Source organism: Talpa europaea (assembly GCF_964194135.1).
Source record: "Talpa europaea genome assembly, chromosome: 13".
Classification (NCBI taxonomy): domain Eukaryota; kingdom Metazoa; phylum Chordata; class Mammalia; order Eulipotyphla; family Talpidae; genus Talpa; species Talpa europaea.
Window position 1 is genome coordinate 71,892,910 of NC_140080.1, and position 14,128 is coordinate 71,907,037.

A 14,128-nucleotide genomic window follows, 5' to 3' on the forward strand; every position below is an offset into this window, starting at 1 on the left:
CATAGCCTGACTCCATGAAAGAACCCCCCAGAGCAGTTTGTGTGTGTTGGGAGGCTTATCGTGTCTTGCAACCTCAGTGCTCACTTAAGGCTGAAATCTGGGAGGACGGGAAGGGGGTCAGGACTACAGGACAGCCCTCTGTAGCTCCATCCAGATGCTGGGATGAAACCAAGAGGCCGAAAGGCCCTGCAGCTGTGGAGACCCAATCAGATGTTGAACACGAACCAGCTCCAGCTGGAAGCAAAGGATACCATAGTGGGTGCGCTGGGCAGCGTCCTTGCCTCTGAGGTGGTCAGGCAGACACATGCGTGGAGTGCCCTCTGCCTGGTTCCTCTCCATCTCCAGTCTCTCTCACTCCCTTGGTTTCATGAACTGGCTTGCTAATTTTGGGGGTGAATCTGAGTTTGAATACAACTTTGTCCAGTAAGCTCTGTAGGGTTAACTGGATCCTCCTTGCTGGGAGATCGCTCCCAGGGAAGCTCTTTCTCTTTGGTTTTCTTTCCCTGCCCAGCTGGAGCCCTGCCTCTTAGGCCATCTCCTCTTTTCCTGTGCAGGGACATTGCCCTGTAACATCCTCTCTCTGCCTGGTCCCCCCATCAGGATCAGTGACTCTTGTTTTCAAAGGAGACTGGCTCAATCATTTATGTTCAAGGTTCCATTTTTACTTTGCGCCCTTACTGCCTCCTACCAAGTTTTCACCTCTTGGTCCAATTCCCACCTCCATCAGGAAGCCCTCCTTGCTTGCTCTAGGCCAGAGTGAGGACTCTCTTCTCTGACCTGCTCCCGCCCTGGTCTGCCTTATCTCCTGGGTAGCTTTCAAAGCACCTTTTCAAGTCTGGACCTGCCTCCCTCACCTGTGACCCTGTATCTCCCCTTCAGCTATCTTGAGAATGGCCCTAGAGGCAGAAAAATACCTGTGGTAACTTCTCACTACCCCTCGAGATGGTGAGTTTAATCTGGAAGTCCGAGAAAGGCAGATTTCTGGGTTCTGATGACTGACAGGCAAGGGCTTAGATTCTAGCTCTTCTCATCTTCTCACTGGGGCCTTGCGTGTACGATTAAATAGGGTCAAAAATTTTCATCTCCAAATTTGTGTGGATTAAACACATTTGTTTAAAATCCTGGTGGGTGTCCTGTCCACGGATGGTTGCTTAATGAGAAGATGGGGGCTCAGCGAGGGAGCACCTTGGCCAGAACCCACTTTGTATCTGTAACCCAACTCCTGCGGAAGTGAGACTAGAGCCAACACACACCACAGGAAAGAACGGAGCTTGGTGCTCCGGACTGATCCAGACATGAGGGTGACCTGTCCACATGCATCAGCTAAGGTCCACATTAGAGACTGGCACCCCGAAAGTTCAATAGCCACACTTGTGCACACACACCCCCGCCAACACTTCTCCATCCACGCCCGGCCCTGGACGCCATCTCCTCGGAGAGTGAATGATGCGACCAGAATTTACTTCTAGAAGCATGGGATTTAGAGCAAGAAACTGGGACCCTAATGTGGCTGAGGTGCCCACGATGTCCCGTGGTGGACAGGGCCGGGAGAAACCTTCCTCCTGCCCCCTGACCAAAGGCCCTACACGTACCCCAAATTCTAAGCAGAAAACACCTCTCTTTGTGCTGCTCCCGAGCACCCAGGTGCACCCACAGAGCAGCTGGAGGGCCTCTGGGCTCACACAGCCTGCGTCCCCAGGGCCTTCGTGAAGCTGCGTCACTTGGGAACAAAGTTCCTGGAGTCCGGATGAGGAAAGTGGGGTCAGGGTGGGAGCAGACCCTGTCTCTTCCTCGGGTTGCTCCTGTTTCTGGCTGCCACTCTTCTCCTTCCAGCTCTGTCCCCCAGTCTTCCCAGCTCCCTCCCATCTTGCCCTCTCCCCACTTTCTTCTGGGTCTATTTCCTCTTCCTCCTTCCCACACCCAGCCCAACTCTCCCTACCCTCTCCTACTCCTATTTCTTTCATCTTTTTCAATGTTCACCTCTCTCCATCCCTCCCCAAGAAGAAGTATTTAATGGATATTAAATTATTTTAAACCGACTTTCTTTTTTTTTTAAATAGCTTGGTGATAATGCTGAGTCAGGACCATCTCCGTGTTTAATATTGAATATGCAATTAATAGATAGATGTTTAGGTTTGGCTCTCCCCCCTCCCCCCTTTTCTACTGCAGGGAGAATAAAAGAGCTGATTAATCTGGTTCGGGGCAAGTGTCAGAGACAAGAGATATATGGGAGAAAGGAGATGAGGTTAGCAACTTGGAGTCAGAGAGCTATTGCCTCCCAGGCAAGCAAAGGCAGGAAAGAGTTTGCATTTGAGCTCATCACAGCCTTGCTAGGCAGAGGAGCTCCTGACACCCTCTCTGGGATCTGGCTAGAGCTGTCTCTAGTCAGCTGAGCTGTCTGCTCCAAACTGCTCCCCCTCAGAGGCCTCCCCATGGGACCTTGCTCATGCCAACCCAACTTCTTAAGGTATGGAACCTTCCCTCCTTCAAGACTATCTCTGTTGGGTCCCACCTCCTTTGAAGTCTCTGGCTGCCCCCACCTAGGGCACCTCCTCTTGGGACTGAGGAGCTACCTACTGTCCTGGTTACAGGTCTGTACAGAGTTTTCTCCCCACCAGTAACAGGGACTTGTGGCTGCATGACTCATCCTGGGGGTTGCATGATGGGGTTCCCCTGTGGGCCTGCGTCCTGAAGACAGGCCCATCCTGTGGGCCTGCGTCCAGGAGAGAGGCCCCTGGCTCTGCTATGAGCTGGTTTGGAGCTCAATGTGAGGCCTTGGCAGTCAGCACCCCTCTCACCACCAGGGCGAGGATGTGGGCACTGGGCCTTTGAGGAACCTCTGTGGTTAGAGAAACACAAGTGAGCGGTCTGCCAGGAAAGGGGCAGGCACAGCAGTGTGGGCAAGGTGGGCTTTGCAGGCTTGGGCCTTCGACACCTGAGCTATCTTTACCCTAAGCTAATAGCCTCCCAGGGAGGGAGAGTGAAGGAGGAGAGGGCCTTGGACCTGGGCCTGAAAGTGGGCATGGCCATAGACTAGAACACAGGACGGTGGGTGCTTGGCAGAGGAAGCCAAGACTCTGGCCAGGTGGAGCCTCTGCATGTAATGGGGTTGGCTCCTTTCTAGTGGAGAGGACAGCATCTCCCCGTGGGGAATGAGGCCTGAGTTCGTGGGATGAAATCATGTCCTCCTCCTCTGTCCCTTCCCAATGTCTCTCTTCCCACCCCATCGATGCCCAGGATCTTGTCCTCCCCATGTCCCACGGAAGGCCCTCTTGGATTCCTCATGCCCCGGCTGGAACCTCCCCAAGGCAGAGCTGCGATCTGTTTCCTCCACCACAGCCTGATACCCTCTCAACTGGCCAAGTCCCATCACAACAGGATTTACTGAGACACAGAGGTGGGCGCACCCTTTTGGGAGGGCAGAAGGATTCTCAGGATGTGCTACATGTTTCCTCATAGAAAGGAAGAACCCCACCATCCGGCAGACACCTGTCTCCCCTTCCCCCCATTAACGTCTCATACAGTCACCAGAACACCACAGCCTTGTCCCAACTCCCCGTCACGAGTTCCCAAGGGGTCAGGAGGAGGGGGCAGGGAGTCGCTGCATCCCTGTATCAGGGAGAGAGAAGGAGAAAGGGTTGGGAGAGGAGGGGGCAGAGACAAGTGGGCCCTCACGTGAAGGGGGCTGGCGCAGGCAGCTACTACCTCCTCGGCTCTCGCTGTCCGCTGGCTTCACCTGGATCGGCCGGTTCATCTGCAACAGAGCACAGGGGCTAGTGTTAGAGCAGGTCAGGGGTGGGGGACAGACACACCCACGCCACGAATACTCAGGTGCTCACAGGTGCATAGGTACATAGACCACCCACCCCACATTTGCCCCACATTGCTGCACCCCTTGACTATGAAATCCCCAGAGCCCCTTGTTTCAGGGGAATCTCCCTGGGTAGCAGGCCCTGGGGTGACCCGATATAGAGCAACTCTTGCTGGCTTGGGCTATGAGAGTCTGAGCACACCTGTGGCCCGTCCTGGCTCCCAGGAGCCAGCCTGCTTGCATTTCTCATTTCCGATAGCTGAGATGAGCCGGCCTCTGGGATAGGACTGACCCTTCCCAGGCCTCCGCTTTGGCACCCAGTTTCATCCCACCCTACGCCATCCCATGAACATGGACTGCGTGGGTCCTGGGGTGCCAGGAGCTCTAGGCCATCCGGCCCCTGGTTGGAGCAGAGCTGAGGGCTGGTCTCCCGACGGCAGCCAGGGAGGTACCCTTGGGTTGTGTGTGGAGTGGGCACAGCCACCCGTCTCCTGGGTGACTGGGGCCCGGAGCCTCCTCGCTCCAGGATCCATCGCAATGCCCGTTCACGCCACTAGGGGTCTCTGAGCTCCAAGCTTCAGGACTGTATCCTCCCAGCTGCGGGAAGCTTGGGGTGGGCGCTCTACCCTGAGGTCCCAAGATATTTCAAGCAATCAAAATGGCAGGAACCACACAATGGAATCATACTTTATGTCTTCGCCGGTACTTTGACCTGTCACGTGCCTCCCTTCTCCCTTACCACCTTTGCATTTCTCTCACAAACACCAACCCTCAAAGACAGGCAGGGGAGGGACCGACATCCCCATTTTTTAGAGGTAGAAGCTGGGGCAGGGCTTTTCCGAGGCAGGATGAGCCTGGGAACCCTGATCGGCCAGGGCTATTTCTGGGTTCCTATCCTGCATCGGGTGACTTTTTGTTGCCAATCCCCTCCTGCACAGAGGCTGGCTAGCCAGTCACAAGCTTCCTTAGGTTTTCTGGTCTAGGATTCGGAGGGAGTTTTAGCTGCGTCAAAAGAACTGGGTGGGGGAGTGTGGGTGCCCGTGACTCAGCAAGGTGAAGGCGAGACCAGGGGAAGGACAGAGCCACCTCCAGGAAGGACAGCAGCAGGAGGCCGGGACAGAGCACAGAGGAAAGGAGGCACAGGTGGTCAGAGCGGCAAGAGAGGACCCCAGGGGCCAGTCCGATGAGACGGGGTCAGGCTTCATTGTTGACCATAAGGTCCCTGTTTGGTACCCCTTATGGAGTTGAGGGGTTACTTATTGAGTTACATACTTCGCACGTAAGCGCTGCCTGCAGAAACCGTCATGCTACAGAAAGCTTCAGTCGTGGGCAGAAGGAAGAGGGGCATAATGAAGTTCCCAGCTTGTGGGGTCCTGGCTCCCTCACAAACCACCTTTTGTCCGGTTCTTAACCAATTGATCCAGAAGTCTGAGAGGAAGGTCCCCAGGGAGGAGGAGGGGGCGAGAGAGGAGGAGCAGGGCCGCCCTGGTTTCCCACGGGTGCCTTTTAGTACTTGGTATTCAACTCTTTCCCAGGCTGTCTTTCCCTCCTGGAACACCCCTTCCTCCTAGTCTCCCCTAAACCTGCAATATTTACCCCCGAAAGGCCCCAAGATTAGACCAGGCCCAGTGCTGGCTATCATCTTCTTTGGGACTATTTCTAGCTTATGCAATTATTGTAATTCTCTAAGATGGGAATATTATCTCTACCATGCAGTGAGAAGCCAAAGCTCAGAGAAGTGGCAGTTTTGGGAGTCAGCCAGAATGGGTGGTCATAGTGCTAACAATACATGTTAGGGGGATGGGCCTTATAATATCTGATGCTGTTTGATCCCAGCTGCTCTGGAAGGGAGCAGGAAGCCAGGGAGGAAGTCCATGAGAAAAATATCCATTTGACAGGGGAATTGGGACCATGTCTTTGGGCCAACCAAATGCAACCTCTTTAGCCTGGCCCCCCAACATGTCTCCTACTAGTAGCATTGCTCCATTCCCCACATCACAACATCTCCCCCTCCCCAGTTTACTCCCTCGACTTGGAATTTCCTCTCTTACCACCAGCTGGCTCCCCTTGACCATGGAGACTTACTGGCACTCCAGTGGGCAGGGTCCACATAGAAGCTATAGTCAAGGCTAGGAATAAGTTGCATGGGGGGGGTACCCTGGTGTCCTAGGCCCCTCAAAGGGTATGCAACACTGCTACACCAGCAGGTATACTCGCAGCTGCTACCTACATTATAGTCATGCGCATCTTAATAGCAAGGGTAGGTTCTGCAAAATGCCTTGCTGGATGCTTTTGCATAGTTGCACAAATATCACGGAGTGTAATTAAACAAACCTAGGTGGTATAGTGGCCACACTTAGGCAATATGGGGGAACCTAGGCAATATGGCGGAACCTATGGGGCTACCGTGGTATATGCCATCCATCCTTGACCAAAACATCGTTTAGCAACACCTGACTATTGTTAGATTAGCATTAACTTCCCCTATGGTGTCTGCAAATAGACTAACTTTAACCAAGGAAATGGAGTTTCAGAGAGGTTAACAAACTAGCTTGAGGTCACAGAGGTGATGAATAGTGATACTATGAGTTTCCAGGACTCTTGACACTTGTTGGGGAGATGCTAGGAACCAGGCATTGCGGGCTTAGGCATGATCCATGGGAGATCGAAATGGAGCGGAGCAAGTGAGCAGAGGTGGGGGATTCAGGCTTCCTCAGCGCTGGGAGGTGGGGGCACTGCTGAAGAAGGGCAGGCAGAGGTGTATGAACCAGACCCAGCTGGGTTCTCGAGATGTAGTTGTGGGGGGGAACCCCAGAGGAGGCTCCATCCTGTGTTTGTGTATACTTAGATAGATGCTAAGTGTTTAGGGGTGATATCAGAGGAAAGGCAGGGACTCCTGGAGGACTTCTCCCTGGCACCTCATTTCTGTGTCCGGGGTCCCTCAGAGGGTACATTGCACTATGCCCTTTGAAGATGACCAGTCTTCTCTTCCTAGGTCTACGGGCAGCTGGGCGAGCTCTGGGTACTGATGAGGGCTGGCACAGAGCTGTTTCTGATAGGATAGCTCCCATTTTCCACGGTGAATTAAGCAAGGTCCATGAACTCTCCCTATGCTTCTGGCTTTCCACCTCTCCATGGGGGGTCCCACCCTCAGGCAGGCAGCCATTGTCCCACAGCTCTTGGTACCAGGGTGCTTGTGAATGCTCTGCCCCAGGCTTCCTGACTCGGCCCTTCTCCCTACCACCCCTATCCCCACACACCCCCACCTACCCTCATGGAGCCCTCCCTGACCAGCCAGCCCTCGACAGCACTCCCAGAAACTCCTGCATGACTCAGTACCAGGCTCCACTTTTTACCTTCCTGGTGACAGGGATCAGGACCTCATCCAGCCTCCCATCTGCCTTCTGTCACAGGCCGGGCACCCACGGGATGCTCCAAACAGACTAGCAGGACCAAAATTGAATTGGATCCCATGGACCTGTGGCTCCCGGGATCATTTCTCACGTCCCATGATAATATAGGGATGGTCAGTGACCAGACAGCCTGTGCGGGGCTGTCAGAGAGGACCCAGCTAGATGGAGAGATAAAACAGGGCCCTGAGTTTTCTTAATTCTCAGCAGAAATAAAGTGTCAGGCTCAGCTGGGAAGATTTCTCAGCTAGGGTGGGCTCTGTACAGATGCCTGCCTTGGGCCTGGGGAGAGAGCTCCCTCCTTGGGTCAGTGGCTCCCTCCTCTGTTTCCCCCTAGTCTAGTCCCCCAAGGCCTGGTTCCCCAAGGTCTCCTCCAAGTCCTCCTCCTTGAAGAGGGAGGAAGAGTAAGACTTTCCTGCTGAAAGAAGCTGAGGAAAAGGAGAGGGGATAGTGGCCTTCTTTTAACTTTGCACCCCTGACCCCCAGGCCTAGGCCCTAGGACCCTCCTGCTATGCAGGCCCCTGTGTCCTTTGCCAGTGAGCACAGAGCATCAAGGACTATGGAGCCCACTGCTTGGTGCCTTCCCTTTCTCCCATCTCTTGTCCCCCTGTTCCATTGTCCATCTCAGCCACTGTCCACCCCTTCAGGAGGGCCTGGGACTGGGCTGAGGTGCAGGGGCCTTTCCTGCTGATTCTCTCTGAGGCATCTGGCAGCAGCTCCTCCCAGGCCCCTTCCCCTTGGCTCAGCTCTGCTTCCCCACCCCCTCCCCATCGTTGCCACTTTTTGCATCAACACATATCCATGCATTAAACAAGACATTCCATTAATTTCTTCATCATCATAACTTAAGCTGGGACATACCCTTTAAATATTCATTCAGCTATGAAAACTGGGCATTAAAATTTTAATAATGTCAAGCTCATTTGAACCAGCCTCCTTGGGGACGATTACGATACAATTAGAATAAATATGATGATTGAGCTGGTCCAGAGGCTTCACCTGTCTGTCCAGCACGGCTCCCCTCTCCCCATGGAGAGGCCTGTGGCTGGCGGGCAGCCAGACAGACCGACAGATCAGTCAGCCCCCAGCACTCTTGACTTTCTCCCCACCCCTACTTCTCCTCACTCGTGACTCCTTTTCTACTGTTTCTGACTTCTACCTCCCGCAGGTGTCTGCATCAGTCTACCACACCTGTGGGCCAGGGCGCAGGGATGACTGCGGTTCAGGGATGTCCCAGCCCCAGTAGGAAGAAGGCTCTGATTAACCCTGACTGTTCCAGTTACTCCTTCCTTGTCCTCCTGGTGCATCCTCACAGGGCTTGTCCTGGCGTGAGAACCATTTTCCTGCATGGCTCCTCTCCCCCAGCCTGCAAGGGACTCCCGGAGGCTGAATGAGTGCCCCACCAGGGCAGGGCCAGACTGTGGAGGGGCCACTGGTCCCTAAGGCCAGATGTGTTCTGCCACCAGACTCAGAAGGGACTGTCGTCACATGGCTGCCCTTTTGTGGTGACAAACTTCCTGATAGCTGCACCGAGGTGCTAGGGGAGCCCTCTTGGGCCTTCGCAGGCTGACACCTGGAGAAAGCCCCAGCAGCATTCCAGACAGCCCTCAATCACTCTGCACCTCCACCACCTGCCATTCCAGGTACCTGAGCCCGCTGCTTCACACCAGGGCCAGCAAGGCTGACCCAGAACAACTCTAGAAATAAGTGACACTTCTCACTGGTCACTCAAAGTCTGCTCTTGCAGTAAGACTCCTCTGCTTATCTCTCAGTGCCCCTGGCTACACATGACCCTCTATGACTGCTCCTGTGTGTGTGCACGTGAGTGAGGCAGACAGACAGACTGAGACAGAGGGACACTTGGTTCTCAAGAGCAGGGGTCTGATTTCCTACTCATGCACCCCAGACCCTAACTCAGGACTGAGTTCCCTGGAGAGAGAGAATACTTGTGTGACATCATAAAACCCTTTTTATTTTTACATTTTAAAATCTTAAAAAAAAACACCTCATTTAAACTGGGGATTGGGATTAAGGAGACAAGGGAGGAGGCTGTACAGGGTGGCTCTATGGCGGGCTCTCAGGAGGATCTGCCTCCAGGTTATTTTCTAATCTGTGAAGCAGAAATGCTTGGGGAAGGTGTAGATCTTCCTGACCTTCCTGACAACCTGCAGGGTGTCAGGGCCAGGGAGGATGAGCAGAGATCCTCATGGGGGCCTCGGGGGGTGGCTGAGGGACCCCCAATTGATTCCTCAAATCTGAGGATACTTTCTGGCTCCATTTGGGAGGTGTGGGTATAGACCAAACTCCCCTCACAGAAGGGCTTGCGTCTCCTCATGAAACCTTTAAGGTTTCCCTGAGCAGACTGGGAAGGCCTGCTCTGTCCCTTATCTCTGTCCCTGCCCACCAGCTCCTGGGAGTCTTGTGAGGAGAGGGCTGGCTGTTCTTATTCTCCCTGAGAACTAGGTTTATCTGCACAGGATGGTGGTGGATGCAGTGAGGCAGCAGGCCCTGCATGCCAGGGCCCTTGGGACATCTGGGCCCCAAGCTCTGGGAAGAGAGACATCATTTTCAGGGCCCCTGTTCAAAAAGCAAGAAAAGAAGCCTTCTTCATCACTCAGATATAAAGCTGTTTCCTTTCTTCCGTAGTCCTCGCTCTTTGACTTGTCATAGTATTTTTTATTTGCTTTTTGATGTTTTAAGTAAAGAAAATACAATTTTTAAATTATTAGCGTGTATTCTACCATTCACCTTTATTTTGTGCAATGCCAGCTTTAAATGCAAATATCAGAACACTTAACTTCCAAGCAGACTCACCCAAATTACACAATTCGGATTTTGTGACTCATGACTGGAGAATACCATGAAATGGCCAGAAGCGACAAATGCAAGCCAGATTTAAGAGGTTGGCAGGAGAAAGAGAAGTTCCCCCAAGCAGGTAGTAGACCCCAAGAGACTGCTCCTTCACTTATGGGGACCCTCACAGGTAGCTAGAGCCTGCCGTGAAATTTGGAGCAGGTTGGGCTTGGGGGCTGCTCAGTTCCTTTTTCCAGTTACCATGGACCCAATCTGAGACCAGCTCCTGAGAAGTCAGGCCAGACGGCATATCTGTGCACTCATGACTTGGCCCCACACCAGCTGATGGTGGCGGGCGAGGCAGGGAGCAAGGGCACTTCAGTGCTGTATTGGGTACTGGGCAAGAGGCTCACCCCTGTAGAAACATGGCCTTTGCTGTTCAGCCAGACATGACACAGAGCTGCAAGCTGAGCACCACAGGGTGAGTGAACCCTCCACTCACCTGCTCCAAGTTCCCTACTGGCTGGCGTAGTGGGCAGGGCAGTGGCAGAGAGAGCGGGATGTGGGAGGGCAGGTGGTGGGAAGCAGAACAAAGACTCTAAGCTCCATGCTCTGCCACGTGCTCCTTTGTCCCATGACCCCATGGACTTCACTTACAATGTACAAATTCTAAGATAAAATTTAAAAAACAAAAATTTATAACTATGTGGTGATACATGTTAACTAGATTTATGAGGCTGTTCATTTTGCAATATATAGATAGAATCATTATGTTGTGCATCTGAAGCGGATATAATGTTCTATGTCAATGATCTTAATTTAAAAAATGGGTTTCGGGCCTCCCTGGTGGCGCAAGGGGTTAAGACGCAACCTATGACGCTGTCTGCAGCCTCTTCAACACGAGTTTGATTCCCCAACTAGCCAGGGAGCAGATGCTCACATGGCACAGCAGACCTCTCCTGACTCGCCTGCTGCTCCTCTCAGCAGTGTATTACAGTCAATCTGCCTGTTCTGGTCCCCACTCTGTCTCTGGTGACTTCTCTCACCCCCCATGCCTCTGGCCTATACCCCAGCTCTTGTGTGCATAGATAAATAAATCATAAAAAATAAATAAATAAATAAATAATGGGTTTCAAGATGGAGACTGCAGACCAGTAAATGCCAAGCTTGGGACACTACTGGGTGCGGGGTCCTGTAGGAGCGTGACCCCACAGATTGTATCCCCCTCAAGCTGCCTGTGATGCCACCTCTCTGGGTCCTGTGTTTTCCTGAGGCGCCACCTATGACACCAGGCATCAGGCATGTCGTTCGCCATCAGATTCTTTAGCATTGCCCAGGTCTGTGCCCAAGTCCCGCTTATGAAAGATCATTGCTCCAAGATTTATTTCTTAAGGATGAACTTTGGACAATTTGGGGTAAACAGAATCTCCAGCCATTGGTATAAAAGGTTGGGAGTGAGGAAGCAGCTGCCTAGCAGAGAGGAGAACTCTGCCTAGAACGAGCGGGATTGTGGGGACCACGGCTGGGTGGCTCTCTAGTAACGCTGCCCTCCGCCAGGGCTTTGCCTTCATGGCACTTAGCAAATCGTAATTAACATTTTAATTAATGGAGAAATTATTTGTTTAAAGCCCAAGAGCGCAGGGTCTGAGTCATGCTATCCTGCTGCATACCCAGGGCTGCTCATGGTAGACGCTCAGGAGCCCAGGAATGAAAGACTGAACCCCTGCCTGGGGGCTCCTGCAGTCCCCCCGTGAGAAGGGATTGAGAGAAATGGCAGAGCAGCACACGTTATTTGTAGCGTGTTGTAAATATATTAATGTTTTAATTACCTCCTTAATAAATTGCTTATGATTCATTCCATAGAGGGAGCTGGAAATTCATGGAACACTGCCTGTTGTCATCTTGAAGTTCTGACTCTAGGACAGCCCCCATGGCTTTGTAGACACCTGCTGGAGCCCCTGACCACAGCCCTGACTCTGGTGCCCGTCCTGGATGAGGGCTGGCGGTGCCCCCAGGCTGTGGGGCAGACCCAAGGCTGGCTGTAGGTGAAGAACTCTTGCTCTCTCTGCCCGACTACCAACCATACCTCCCCCAGGTCTCAGGTCTCAGCTGCTCCTCTTGGTCCTGCAATTGAAATTAAGGGTCTGCAATTGAAATTCCAGCTCCCCATTCTTTCTTTCATGCCTTGCCACAACCTAGCACCATTATGGACCATTTGGTCCCAAACTGGTAGATTTATTGTTCAGCGTTTGTCCCCTCTTCATGAAGGAAGGCCATGCCAATTTCACCCCCACCTACCAATTTTCACACCCAGAAGCCAACGTGGCCCCTGGCACATAGTAGGTGTTTAATAAATGCCCACTGACCAAATGGATGACTAAATGCTCTATTACACCCCATCACCAGTCCTGTCCCCTTCTTGCCTTAGTCACCCCCGAGGCTGGAGTGCCTCGGGGACAGAGGACAGAAGGACTCACTCACCAGACAGCCCTGTTTCCGGCCCAAAGAGAAAGACCCTTAATCCTCCCTCCTCCAGCAAAGTGGCCTTGTTGTACCTTTGGATTAGGAAGGTTTATTGAAGCGGCAATCATCGTTTAGAGAGACAGTCAGTGAGCGCAAACCAGACAGAAGAACCCGAGGTTATTGTTAAAATATGCAAATCCATAGCCCATTGAAATGCAAACCCTCCAGATAAGATTTTTTAATAAATCTGGTTCTGCTCCCCCTTCCCACTCCAGGAGGCCATCTGCTGCTCGTTGGGTCAGGACACATACTGGCATGTAGGCCCTGTCAGCTCTTCACCCCTTTCCTCATCTAGAATGTCCAGCGGGGAGCTCCCCTGGGTGGGGCTGGCTGCTAGTCAAGGCCTGGGATCAGTCCCTTGGGCAAAGTGCTTGAGGTCACTCTGGGTCACCCAATGAGACATCTCACCCTCTCCCAGTGCTGGATACAAGGTGCTCTTTTCCTGTTCTTCTCTTCCACCCTCACCTTATCCTGCCTATAAAGCAGAGACCTAAGGCTTTGTGGCTTCCTCCACCAAATCTTCAGTGATTGGGGCCACCCAATCACACCTGTCACTTTGCAAGCCAAGACCTCTGAAAACACTTTGGTCTGCTGCTGTCAAAGGTGACCCTCAAGGGGGTGAAGGGAAGCCCACTGAAAAGCAGCACAGGCCACCAGATGTCACAGCGACATGACTGAGACTCAGCCCAGCTACACCTGCTGACTGAGTGATGACACGGAGTGTGCTGACCTGCCTGAATGGGGGCCGGGAGCATGAGTGACCAGTGCAGATGATGGCACCGAGTCCTTTGCATGCTGCAGGCCTGTGCTTTTGTTCTTTGGTCCTTCCCAAAGCCCAATGAGTCGAGGGAGAAACTCGTGGCTGGTAGGGTGTGGAGGGGGCTGGGCACGCAGGGGCAGGAGTAACCACAGAGGACTGAGGACTGAGGTGAGCTGAAGGAAGGGCCAAAAAAAAAGAGAAACAAAACACAAGGAATTTATCCACGAGAGGATCAAGCAGAAGAGGGGTGACCTGGTGTGTCCCGAAGAGGATTTGAGCTTGTGCACTGAGCAGCGTTGCCATGTTCGGAAAGATCAAAGGGCCATCGGTATGGGCAGATGTTTCTCGGGGCTGTGGCAGGTGAGGTGTACTAGACTGGACTCAGCGAGAAGTCACCGAGGTGGGCTAGTGTGGTTATGTGCACGGGGGATCAGAATGTACCTAGACTCCAGAGAGAGGTTTAGATCAGGAATGACCAGTGTTACTTATCCAGGTACCTTGGTACCTGGCCTCCTTCCCATCAGCGGGAAGAGAAAAATCCAGCACTTCTGCACAGGCTGCGTTTGATGGGTTGAATTAATACCCCTCCCAGTTTGACTTTAATTTTTGGTTCCACACTGGACCCTGTAGCCCCAGCCCAAGCCTGGTCTTGTGCATCTTCCACTCGGGAGGGGGTCTGGGCATGAAGGGGGTCAAATCCCAGCATTCTGAGCGGCAGGGGCTAAGCAGACAGCGCTGGCCCTCTTGAGGTTTGCTAACACACTGAGCCGCCGCTGGCTGGCGCTCCAGGCACGGTGGCTGGGAGCTTTGTGCAGCGGCAAGGAGGTGGGG

At 53.0% G+C, this 14,128-nt stretch overlaps 1 protein-coding gene across 50 annotated transcripts in view; it reads right to left on the bottom strand.

Moving 5' to 3' along the window:
- CELF4 (CUGBP Elav-like family member 4) overlaps positions 1-14,128 on the bottom strand; it is a gene marked incomplete at both ends in the record, with an annotated part of 282,891 nt that overhangs the window by 62,306 nt on the left and 206,457 nt on the right. For 26 of the 50 annotated variants that reach the window (XM_084252930.1, XM_084252928.1, XM_084252924.1 and 23 more), the window contains one exon: positions 3,676-3,754. In XM_084252930.1, coding sequence (XP_084109056.1) covers positions 3,676-3,754 — 79 coding nt within the window. The remainder of the gene's footprint in view (positions 1-3,675; positions 3,755-14,128) is intronic. The other 24 variants (XM_084252939.1, XM_084252968.1, XM_084252938.1 and 21 more) reach the window with 2 other exon arrangements.